This window comes from Morus notabilis, unplaced genomic scaffold (assembly GCF_000414095.1).
Source record: "Morus notabilis unplaced genomic scaffold, ASM41409v2 Scaffold342, whole genome shotgun sequence".
NCBI lineage: Eukaryota > Viridiplantae > Streptophyta > Magnoliopsida > Rosales > Moraceae > Morus > Morus notabilis.
This window is the reverse complement of record NW_010366042.1, coordinates 357,252-369,013: the sequence shown is the minus strand read 5'-3', so window position 1 is coordinate 369,013 and position 11,762 is coordinate 357,252. Positions and strand designations below refer to the sequence as shown.

The window sequence follows — 11,762 nt, the reverse complement described above, 5'->3', positions numbered from 1 at the left end:
TTATTATATACCATTAAAAACTAGTTCATTTTGCATTTGATATTAGTGTTTTTGTAAAAATTTCAATTACTTTTTCTCCCAGACATGATTATGATCATCTTCGAGAAATTAAATAAGTTATTTGTCAATTTTAGTGTGTATTGTGTAGGAACCAAAATGGTTAAAACTAAAAATTTAGAGATTAATTTATTGAAATTAAAAATATAGAGAACAAAGTGATACAATTGAGATAGTAATAACTTATTACTAAGAGCATTTTTATGATCATCATGAGACACCAAAAAAAAAAAAAAAAAAAAAAAAAAGATCCAAACGTACCCCGCTACTTACTTTTACCGACAAATATTCGTCAAGTTTCCGTCGATTTGCTTACATTTTCCAAAAAAAAAAAAAAATTAAAAGAACGAAACTTTACATCAATTAGTTAAAGTTACGGTGAGGGTTAATGTTAGTTTTCCACATGTATGGAATATTTGACTATTAGGTTAGTATTAACTATTAAGTAATGGCATGTACGAAATTTTGTTTTTGCCCTTGCAATCCCCACCAACCATGCATTTCCTCTCTCTCTCCTCTCTCTCTCCTCTTTCCTTCCCTAGCTCCTTCCCACCATGCACCCCAGCAGCCACGCAGCCAAATCACAGCCGTTGATCTTTTTCTCTGACATCGTACGACCATTATTTATTTTCAACCAACCCTCCCTTGTGGCTACTCTCTCTTCCTCTTCTCTTGTGCTCACCTACCAAACCCCCCCAAAAGCCATAGAGCCATCATCTTTGACAACCCCCAACACTCTCTCCTCCTTATTTAAACCCCCACCATTCTCCTTCCACTTCCCAGGAAATCCTTACTACCCATAAAGACCTTTGATTTCCTCTCTCTAAACTCTCTCTCTCTCTCTAGCTCCAACATCTCCATATTATATATACACACACAACTCTTAAAGCACTTCCCACACAAATGGAGACGGTTGTGAGCAAGCAAAACGGGCACGTGCAAAACGGCGTGTCGCTGGAGGGAATCTGCACGAGCAGCGGCAACAATGGGGGCGTCGTTTCCGGCGACGCACTGAACTGGGGAGCGGCGGCGGAGGCGATGAAGGGGAGCCACTTGGAGGAGGTGAAGAGGATGGTGGAGGAGTACCGTAAGCCGGCGGTGAACCTCGGAGGGGAGACTTTGACGATATCGCAGGTGGCGGCGATCGCCTCGCACGACTGCGGCGTCAAGGTGGAGCTGTCGGAGGCCGCCCGGGAAGGCGTCAAGGCCAGCAGTGATTGGGTTATGGAGAGCATGAGCAAGGGCACTGACAGCTATGGTGTCACCACTGGCTTTGGCGCCACCTCCCACAGGAGGACCAAGCAAGGCGGTGCTCTTCAAAAGGAGCTCATTAGGTATTTACTATTTTCTTTCTTTTTTCTTCCTCTTCTTCTTCCCTGCATGATAAGACGTTGCACGTACGGCACATAACTCACAATAATAATATAAGATGCGTGAAATCTATGTGTCTCTTAGTGGTTTTTTTTTTCTTTTAAGGTGCAAAGACTCCCAAGTATTTTCAAGTACGGATTTTTTATATTGTCGTTTTCCTATGTAAGATATGTGAAATTCCAGTAAAAACATAATTATAATTATAAGGACGTTTCTTTGAAAATAATTTCGATTTATATATTTTTTAAGGAAGGTTTAGCAATTATGTCTCGACAAACCTACCATAATTATTATCGTCTCTTCTATAGTTTGCAATTATTTCTAGAGACAAGCACGTGCCCTATATTAAATGGTCACATTTATTTTCACCATTTTACCTTCTATCATTATTTTTTTTTTTGAAGGATCAACCATTATTATTTTTTCAATTGTTACAAATTTACAATTACTAATTTTCGTTTCTTTTTCTATTTTGGTTTGTTTCACTTTCAGATTCTTGAATGCTGGAATATTTGGCAATGGAACAGAATCATGTCACACACTGCCCCACACAGCAACAAGATCAGCCCTATTGGTTAGGATCAACACCCTCCAGGTGCAAAGACTCCCAAGTATTTTCAAGTACGGATTTTTTATATTGTCGTTTTCCTATGTAAGATATGTGAAATTCCAGTAAAAACATAATTATAATTATAAGGACGTTTCTTTGAAAATAATTTCGATTTATATATTTTTTAAGGAAGGTTTAGCAATTATGTCTCGACAAACCTACCATAATTATTATCGTCTCTTCTATAGTTTGCAATTATTTCTAGAGACAAGCACGTGCCCTATATTAAATGGTCACATTTATTTTCACCATTTTACCTTCTATCATTATTACTTTTTTTTTTTTGAAGGATCAACCATTATTATTTTTTCAATTGTTACAAATTTACAATTACTAATTTTCGTTTCTTTTTCTATTTTGGTTTGTTTCACTTTTAGATTCTTGAATGTTGGAATATTTGGCAATGGAACAGAATCATGTCACACACTACCCCACACAGCAACAAGATCAGCCCTATTGGTTAGGATCAACACCCTCCTCCAAGGCTACTCAGGCATTAGATTTGAGATTTTGGAGGCCATGACAAAACTTCTCAACAGCAATGTCACCCCATGCTTGCCGTTGCGCGGCACAGTCACTGCCTCGGGGGACCTTGTCCCATTGTCCTACATCGCGGGGTTGCTCACCGGCAGGCCTAATTCGAAGGCTGTGGGCCCCAACGGGGAATCCCTTACCGCCACCCAAGCCTTTAAGGTCGCGGGGATCAACTCGGGGTTCTTTGAGCTGCAGCCAAAAGAAGGCCTTGCTTTGGTCAATGGTACCGCTGTTGGTTCAGGCTTGGCCTCCATGGTGCTTTTCGATGCCAACATTCTTTCCGTGTTGTCGGAGATCTTGTCGGCCATTTTCGCGGAAGTCATGCAGGGTAAGCCCGAGTTCACCGACCACTTGACGCACAAGTTGAAGCACCACCCTGGTCAAATTGAGGCTGCAGCCATTATGGAACACATTTTGGATGGCAGCTCTTACATGAAGGCTGCAAAGAAGTTGCATGAGATTGACCCTCTTCAGAAGCCAAAACAAGACCGCTATGCTCTTAGGACATCACCACAATGGCTTGGACCCCAAATTGAAGTGATCAGATTCTCAACTAAGTCCATTGAGAGGGAGATCAACTCGGTGAACGACAACCCGCTGATCGACGTCTCGAGGAACAAGGCCTTGCACGGCGGCAACTTCCAAGGGACCCCAATTGGAGTTTCCATGGACAACACACGTTTGGCCATTGCCTCAATTGGGAAGCTCATGTTTGCACAATTCTCTGAGCTTGTCAATGACTTTTACAACAATGGATTGCCTTCGAACCTCTCCGGTGGCAGGAACCCGAGCTTGGATTATGGCTTTAAAGGCGCTGAGATTGCCATGGCTTCTTATTGCTCTGAGCTCCAATACCTTGCCAACCCTGTCACTAGCCATGTCCAAAGCGCTGAGCAACACAACCAAGATGTGAACTCTTTGGGATTGATCTCTTCGCGCAAAACCGCGGAGTCAATTGACATTCTCAAGCTCATGTCCACCACATTCTTGGTGGGTCTATGCCAAGCCATTGACTTGAGGCACTTGGAGGAGAATTTGAAGCACACGGTTAAGAACACCGTGAGCCAAGTGGTGAAGAGAGTGCTAACAACTGGCGTAAACGGAGAGCTTAACCCGTCGAGGTTCTGCGAGAAGGATCTCCTCAAAGTGGTGGACAGGGAATATGTCTATACCTACATTGATGACCCCTGCAGTGCTACCTACCCGTTGATGCAAACATTGAGGCAAGTACTCGTCGAGCACGCACTGACAAACGGTGAAAGCGAGAAGAACACGAGCACCTCAATCTTCCAAAAGATTGCAGCCTTTGAGGAGGAGCTGAAATCCCTTTTGCCTAAGGAGGTGGAGAGCGCAAGGATCGCTTATGAGAACGGGAACGCCGCGATTTCGAACAAGATCACCGAGTGCCGGTCTTACCCCTTGTACAAGTTTGTGAGGGAGGAGTTGGGGACTAGTTTGCTAACAGGTGAGAAAGTTAGATCACCAGGGGAGGAATTTGACAAGGTTTATACTGCCATGTGCCAAGGCAAGCTTATTGATCCAATGTTGGAGTGCCTTAGTGGCTGGAATGGTGAACCTCTTCCAATCTGTTAGTGTTGTTTTTTTTTTATTCCTTTTTTTCTTTTGGGGCTGAATTTGAATGTTGGTCTTAATCATATTTGTATGTGTTCTTAAAAATGTTGATGGAGATTGTCAACAAAGTGTGTGACTCATGAAGTGTTGTAAAACCAATCTTTTATTCTTTGCTCTCTTGTAATTTTTCCCATATTTGAAATAGCCTTCAGTTCCACAACGACCAATATATGTTTTATACAATATTGAAATTAAAATAAATAAATAAATAAAGAGCATTCATGTGAATCACAAAAGAGGAAGGAATCTAATCATTGTCAATATCCCTACATGGTTTAATGGGTGTAAACAAATTGAAGATTGTGACTGCTTTAGAAAAGGAAGACAATTACAAGACTTGATTGTGGAGTTGAAATGAAATGGTTATGGGACAGTTAGGTCTCATATATGGCGTATCACATTCTCCTGTTTAAATTTTGTGTTTCAATTGGTGTTTAACCAATCATATTATGACACATCAAATAAAAAATTTTAAATTACTTTTTAAATAATTCTTTTGTGTTTGTCATGTGATGATGTGTATGTCTTGTATGAATTATGAATGGAATGTTTGTTTTAAGAATTCATTTTTGGTTCTGAATCATGATTATTGATTTTCTATAGTGTTTTTCTCTCACAAAAAATTTGAATTTCAAAAATCAAAATCATAATTCATGATTCTGAACCTATAAACTAAACGTCCCAGAAATCAAGATGATCTTTTTTAAATACAAATAAGGAAAGAATCTTATTTGCACAAGTTCTAGTTTTGGGTGCCATATTTCCTGATCTGTCTCAAATACTATTTAACACACACGCACATAATTATATTTATGAAATCAATACTTGTCACCTGGTGAAATAAAAACAAGGGAATATTTTGACCTTGCGAATTTTAGGGTTTATAAAATAATTAGCCAAAATGTGCTGATATTTTAATTGAAGGTCGGCGTTATTTTCAAAATTTAGAATTGCACGCCAAAGGAGACCTTTTAGGTAGAGCTGAATTGTCATTATTGAAACCAACCGTGACAAATTAGTTATCTTCTAAGATCATATATCATGAAACCGTAAGCAGAATATGAGCATTCAAATGAGCTGAGAGTTAAAGAAGTATATAATATACATATGCATAGATAAATAAATATATATAGAGACGTATTTTTAATGACTACGTTTTTATTGATGGTCACTTTTAAATATAAGAGTTTGATGACATTGCAAGATAAAAATATAATATCATTAATTATCATTAATTTTTTTCAATTAACTATTTAATTTTTTTACAATCGTCAAATTAATATCTTATGAATAAAATAATAATATTCATTGATGAATAAATATTAGAATAATTATTAAAATCACACCTATATGTGTGTATATATATGTACATATAGCTAGGACCTAGGAGACCCAACAAATTGCCTTGCAGAAAAATCATGCATTGCTAAAAATGGAAATCTTTTATTGTACTTTTAACTGATGCGTACTTTGGGTTGGTAACTTTTGCAGCAAATTCTAGCTCAAAATCACCAAAAAGGTACCTTAGCACACTGTAGTAATAAAGAGAGGATCCACACATAATGAATGTGTAAATACCTATACAGTAAAGTGCACGCTAAATATAAAGTTGTCACATGACAGAATCTAAGTAAAGTTCTACATATATTGCCATTTATATGTAATATTGTCATAAATTAACGTTTATGAGAGCTTTTTACTGTCATTAATTTGAGTTGAGATGTGATGTTGTGTGAGAACTTTTTACTGTAGTAAAAAAGTTAGATGTGACTGTTTCTGAGAGTTTTTTACTGTAACAAAACTCGAATTCTAAATTCGAATTAGCGAAATGAACAGGATCGTAGACATATATTGCCATTTATATATAATATTGTCATAAATTAACAAAATCACCTTAGTACTAATGCTCTAATTAAAAAAGCAATATTGTTCCCAGAGCCCACAATGATAGTGTGATTTCAAAGGGAATTAGCTAGCTAAAATCGTATTCTAGTACTTTAGGTTATAGCATTTATACGTATGGAACTTTGCTATATGACGACACATGCAAGAGCGGAGCCAGAAAATTAAATTAAAAATGAGCTGCAACGGCCGTCTACCTTAAAAAAAAAAAAACACATAGCTGTAAATTAAAAAAGAGTGAATTACGGATATATAATTTTGATTTGTAAACGAGGGTAGATATATATATATATATATGTATTTCAAGATTTTAAAAGGGTAAATTACATATTTTAACAAAATACACACAAAACTAAAATAAAATAAAAAAAAAGAGCTGTAACGGCCGTCTACCCTTAAAAAAAAAAAAGTATAGCTCTGCTCCTGAACACATAGCTACACATGATATTCTTGTGATCATTTTTCCAGTCAGTCCATTGGAAATGTACTTTCGAATATTATATGCAGTTATCACGTTCATTAGTTTTCATTTGCTTATCCCCTGTCAAATTATATTGTCGATCACGGAGTGAGATACTTTTCCCCTTTTTATTTGCAATTCTTATGATGGACATCTTTTTTTTTTTTAAATTTTAATTGCCATTATTGGGATTTTTTTAGTACTCAAAGCATACGTGTTGGGATCTTTTCATTGTAAATAAAAAATCCAAAGAGTGAGGGATATATAAATAATATAATGTCGTCTAATCAACATTGAGGGGGGAATATACCCTCATATAAATTCACACTTTTAACTGCACGTACGTCTACACCCCAGATAGGAGAGAAATTTAACCAAAAAAAAAAAAAAAGAGTATGGGTTATCGTAGACAACCTATACAGAGATGCATGGTCTCTTTTATTAATGTCATGTTCATTTCACCGATTTGTGTTTTATTACAGTAAATAATTATAAAAAATAGTCACATCTAACTTTTTTACTACAGTAAAAAGCTTTCACATAAAGTTACATCTCAACTCGAATTAAAAACTCAAATCAGTGAACTAAACGAGCCATAAAAACAAGGAATTCAGTAGGGTCGAAATTCTCCACTAGGACCACCTCACGGTAGGAGAGTAGTTTAACCTTAAGAGTTAAATTAGACGGTGCTTATAATAGAGTGTGATAGTACAGTGCAATCACTTATTTTGAAGAATCCAATTTCAATACGATACGAACCTTCAAATGTGACGAATGGCCTTGTGAGACTTATAATGAGCGTGAACAAAAGTAAATAAGGTTTAATGAACGCTTAACCCCTTCCTCAACTAATTTTTTTCTTAAAAATATATGTGTATAAATATGCCATTTATCGTATCATACTCTCTATGAAACATTAAAATTTAATCTTATAATCTTATTATTATTATTATTATTATTATTATTAACCCCATTGATTGAAGTTTATGGCTTCATATAACATTAAGATTTAATCTTGTATTCTTACTATTATTGTTTTAATTATTGACCCCATTATAAGAAGTTATGACTTCATATATATATATATATATACATATATATATATTGTTGACGGTGTTTTTCTGACAACTCGCAATTACCTCTCCGATAACACTCACAGTGACACTCACAGATTAATTAAGGATTAAAGCTGAAAAATAATGTAAAGGAGATAGAGATTTATAGTGGTTCAGCAAGAATTCTTGGCCTAGTCCACTTGTGGATGCACTAATCTTTCAGAGATTACAAGTTCTTTTCTGAGTAATGTAATAGTGCATAACCCCTTCAATGGGGTTTCGTGGCTCTATTTATAGACCTTTACATATGAGAGATCTCCCTTGCATTCCCCGAGGAGATCATCTCCTATCCCTGAATTTTGGAATTGTGCAGAAGTATTTTCATGATTGCAAACTCAGGAAATCAAGCCAACCTCTCACCGGCTACCTGATTTCCTGACTTCGACAGTAGCAGTTGGCACAATGTATCATTCCCTGAGTTGACAAGACTATCGTTGGATTTGACTGGACTCCTGCCTCGACGTCGCGGCCACCACAAGTCAGGCGAGGTGCTCGACGTCTGTTATCCTACATGGGCTCTCAGCATCCAAAGGGCACCTTAACTACAGTGGTTCCCTCGACACCAGTGACCGATCCTCGCCGAGGAGGCCTCATTGCGATGTCGCATTGCGATGTCCTTGACTATGCAGCGTCGAGAACACTACGTGGCAACTTCCTGCAGGTAGTGGCGGCCGCTTGTCGGTACAGTGCATCATTGTAGTTAGTTTCTCGGGCAATGGAGCAGTCACATCAATCGTGTCAATAGTCACGTCCCCTCTGCCCTGAGACCACGTGGCAATTGGGGGATGAGTTTCAGCCGTTTGATCAAATTCATTTCCGTTCTCCTCTCCCCGACCGTTAGATCGCGCCTTTTCAGATTCACCGTTAGATTAAGTTGAATTAGGTTCAACGGTCGAGATTTAAGGTCCTTTGGGCTTCTCGGGGACTTCAGGGCTTCTTCCCCAGGTGTATATATATACCCCCTACCACAGTTTCTCGGTCACCTGATTTTCAGAACGCCGTTATTCTGCCGGATTTCCACCAGAAGTTCCTGCTTCTGTGCTCTCTTCCTGTGCATTGTTCACCTTCGTCTCCAAGTTCAAGACTCTTCAGAAACTAGTAAGTCTTTGTTCCCTTTGCTCTATCTTTGTGGGTCTGGTTCCAGCACCTATAAAACTAAGCTAAATCGCATTGTTAAAAAGAAGATGCACTTACTTGGTGTTGCTAACAAACTTGGTCCTGGGTTCTTGGGACCCTGGCGTGAGTTTTTTTATTTTTATTTTTTTATTTTTATCTTCGTGTCCATGGAGCTCTAGTGTTAGAGTCCTAGCTCTAGGGCCTCTATGGTCTGAGCGTATTCTTCATTTCTTCTTGCACTACACTTTTGACCTCTCGACCGCTAGGAGCTAACTCGACCCCTTTGTTTGTTTATTCCCAAAATATGTCGCCAAAGCAGGTTAGAGGTCGAGAGGTCTCCACACCCAGGGTTAGGGATGACCCTGAAGAGGTTGCAACGTCGAGTACGTCTTTGGCCGACAGTGAGGATTCCCTGCTCCGTCAGGTGGATGACTACCCCGAGGGGTCGCTCGCGTCTTCTCGGCCGAACGAGCTCATCTTCCTTGACGATGAGGACGAGGGCCTACAGATTGGCCCTGGTCGAGACCATTGTTATGGGGTGGAGTCGACCAGTGGCATCATTGGGATGGTGACTGACGTCAACCCATAGAAGATTACGCCCCGAGCTGCCATGAATGCGTTTAACGATGCGGGGATCGACGCCAATAATTTTTATCTGATCGTCCAGACCCCCCATAACAGAGCTCACAACCCCCCATCCAACCATATGACCATTTACACACGCTCCCTTAGTTTTGGGCAAACTCTGCCCTTCTACCCTTTTGTGAAGGCCCTTTGCGGCCTTCACAGGATTTCCCCTGCACAGTTGTCACCCAACTGCTGGGTGACAATAAAAACCATGGTCATCCTATGGAGAAAATTTTTGAACATCGACATAACCGTCGAGGAATTTTTGTATTGGTCATCAAGGCCTCCCCGGGCCAAAGAGGGTTTTTCTACTTAGCCTCCCACGCCAAATCCAAGCCTCCTGTCCCGCCCGTGGTGGTCGAGAAGACCTCCAGTTCTCATGGGTGGAAGCCCCAATTCGTCTTCATTGGTGGCAACTTCAATTCCCACCCCCTCGACGGCAAGCGTCCCTTGGGGACGCAAACAGTGTTCAACAAGTACTGTAGGTTTTTCCCCTTTGGTCCCCCTTTGTACTTTGATAGCATTTGTCATGAGTTGATCCGTCTAACACCGTTCCCTTTTGTAGGTGACATTATTTCTTGACCGAAGCTTTCCTCGGTTGCTTTAGCACGGATTGAGGAGATTCTCTCTCTTCCTGACGCCCGTCGACGTGCTTCGGTTCTCAACACCCTAGAGAACCGTCGGCTGCACGGCCTGGTTGTAGGCCTCGACCCCCGCGCTCGCCCGTTGGTCTTCCTGCGGATCTCCTCAGCGGTAAGCCAGACTTTTTCTTCCCATCTTTTCACAAAAATTGAGGGACGTGGTCGAGGAATTTTTGGACTGACCTTTTCTTTACTGTGCAGCCGTGCCATTCGACATGAGGTACGTTCTCCCTGGTAAGTCAAAAAAGAGGGAGAGAGATGCCTCCTCTAAGCCGTCGAGCCAACCATCCATCCAAGGCTCTTCCACCCCCGGTGTCACTGAAGTTCCTGTCCGGGGGATGTTCGTGGTCGATCCCACCCGCAAGAGGCCAAGGGTAGACGAGTTGCGAGACCCTTTGGTGGTCGAGGGGTCCTCGTCCCAGCCATCTCGGCACCTTGAAAAGGGAAAGGGCGTCGTGGTAGCTGTAAACTTGGTGGTTCCCCCGGCACCGGAGGAGCCCTTTGTGATGCAGGGGTCGAGGATTGGTGACCCCAATTTCATTGTCATGGACGTGGTCAACCGGCATCTCTACTCTGCGTCTCCTTCCCCGCTTTAGCCTTCCTATCCAGGCCATCTATATTTACTTCCACCAGGATACATCTTGGAGTGCCAGCGTCTGACTATGATGCGCCAGATCTCGGTAGATTCTACCCCCATCTCTCAACCTTTACTTTCTGAGTGTCTGGTTTTCATACCTTAAACATGTTCCCCTCTTTTGGGTGTTCAGGCTCTTGAGCTTGCGCTCCTGAATTACATGGAGCTCGAGACATTGCTGGAGCAGGATGCCACGTCGAGGGCTGTAGAGGAAGAGGCCAAAGTTCTGCGCGTTGTTCGGGATGAGGTCTCCTCTGACTTGGACATCGAGAAGGCCAAACTCGAGTCCCTCAAGGAAACCACTAAAAAGGAGAAAGAGACGAGCTTCCAGGCGGGGTGCTCCTTGGCAGTTCAGACGTACCTTACATCCCCCGTTTTCGAGCAGAAAAAGAGAGATGTGATTGAGGAATTCCTAGGCTCTGAGGTGTTCCACCGCTCGGTCGACGCCCGGCTGGAAGCATTCAAGTCGTCCCAGGACTTCAGGGATCTGGTTGACCGCCAAGTGGAGCAATTTAAATTCTCAGAGGCTTTTGAGGGTCTCCACACTCAAAGATTTGAGAATTGCAAAGCCTCTGTGGAGTTTGAGGAGCTTCAGATGTCCTTGATGAGGTCTGCCGGGGAACAGATCCTCAATTACTTCTGGAGGAAACGCCCAGAGGTCGATCTATCATTCCTTGATGAGTTTGAAAGCGAGGATGTGGAGATAGTCGAGCCTGTCCAAGAAGCTGGGGACGTTGAGCAGACACCGGGGGGCACCGAGCAGGGACCGTTGGACGGCGAGCAGGCACCGGGGAACGGCAGCGAGCAATGAGGGAATCTCCTCTATTTTCGTTGTTTTTATCTCTCTCTCTCTTTTTTTTTTGAGAGACCATGAGGCTAAAGCTATATTTGATGGTTTGTAACGACCATAAGGTCGAGACGCGTATATTTTTATTATATTATATATGCATGTGCTTGTTTTGCTTATCTTACGTGTGAATTTCGTAGACAATTGTAGACTATTATGTATGCAATTTTTTGGTTAAGTATGGTTGAGCCATAGCTCGCCACCTTTACAGGTTCT

General features: G+C 41.0%; 1 protein-coding gene across 2 annotated transcripts; it reads left to right on the top strand.

Moving 5' to 3' along the window:
- Positions 1 to 750: 750 nt before the first annotated feature.
- Positions 751 to 4,371, top strand: LOC21407113 (phenylalanine ammonia-lyase 1). 2 transcript variants are annotated; one of them, XM_024172971.1, is made up of 3 exons: positions 754 to 1,391; positions 1,921 to 2,016; positions 2,512 to 4,371. In XM_024172971.1, exons 1-3 carry the CDS (start codon positions 961 to 963, stop codon positions 4,163 to 4,165), a joined length of 2,181 nt encoding a protein of 726 aa, XP_024028739.1. In that variant the 5' UTR covers positions 754 to 960; the 3' UTR covers positions 4,166 to 4,371. The 2 variants fall into 2 exon arrangements, with proteins under 2 accessions (XP_024028741.1, XP_024028739.1); XM_024172973.1 differs by lacking the exon at positions 1,921 to 2,016 and having other exon boundaries at positions 751 to 1,391; positions 2,416 to 4,371.
- The last annotated feature ends 7,391 nt before the right edge of the window (positions 4,372 to 11,762 follow it).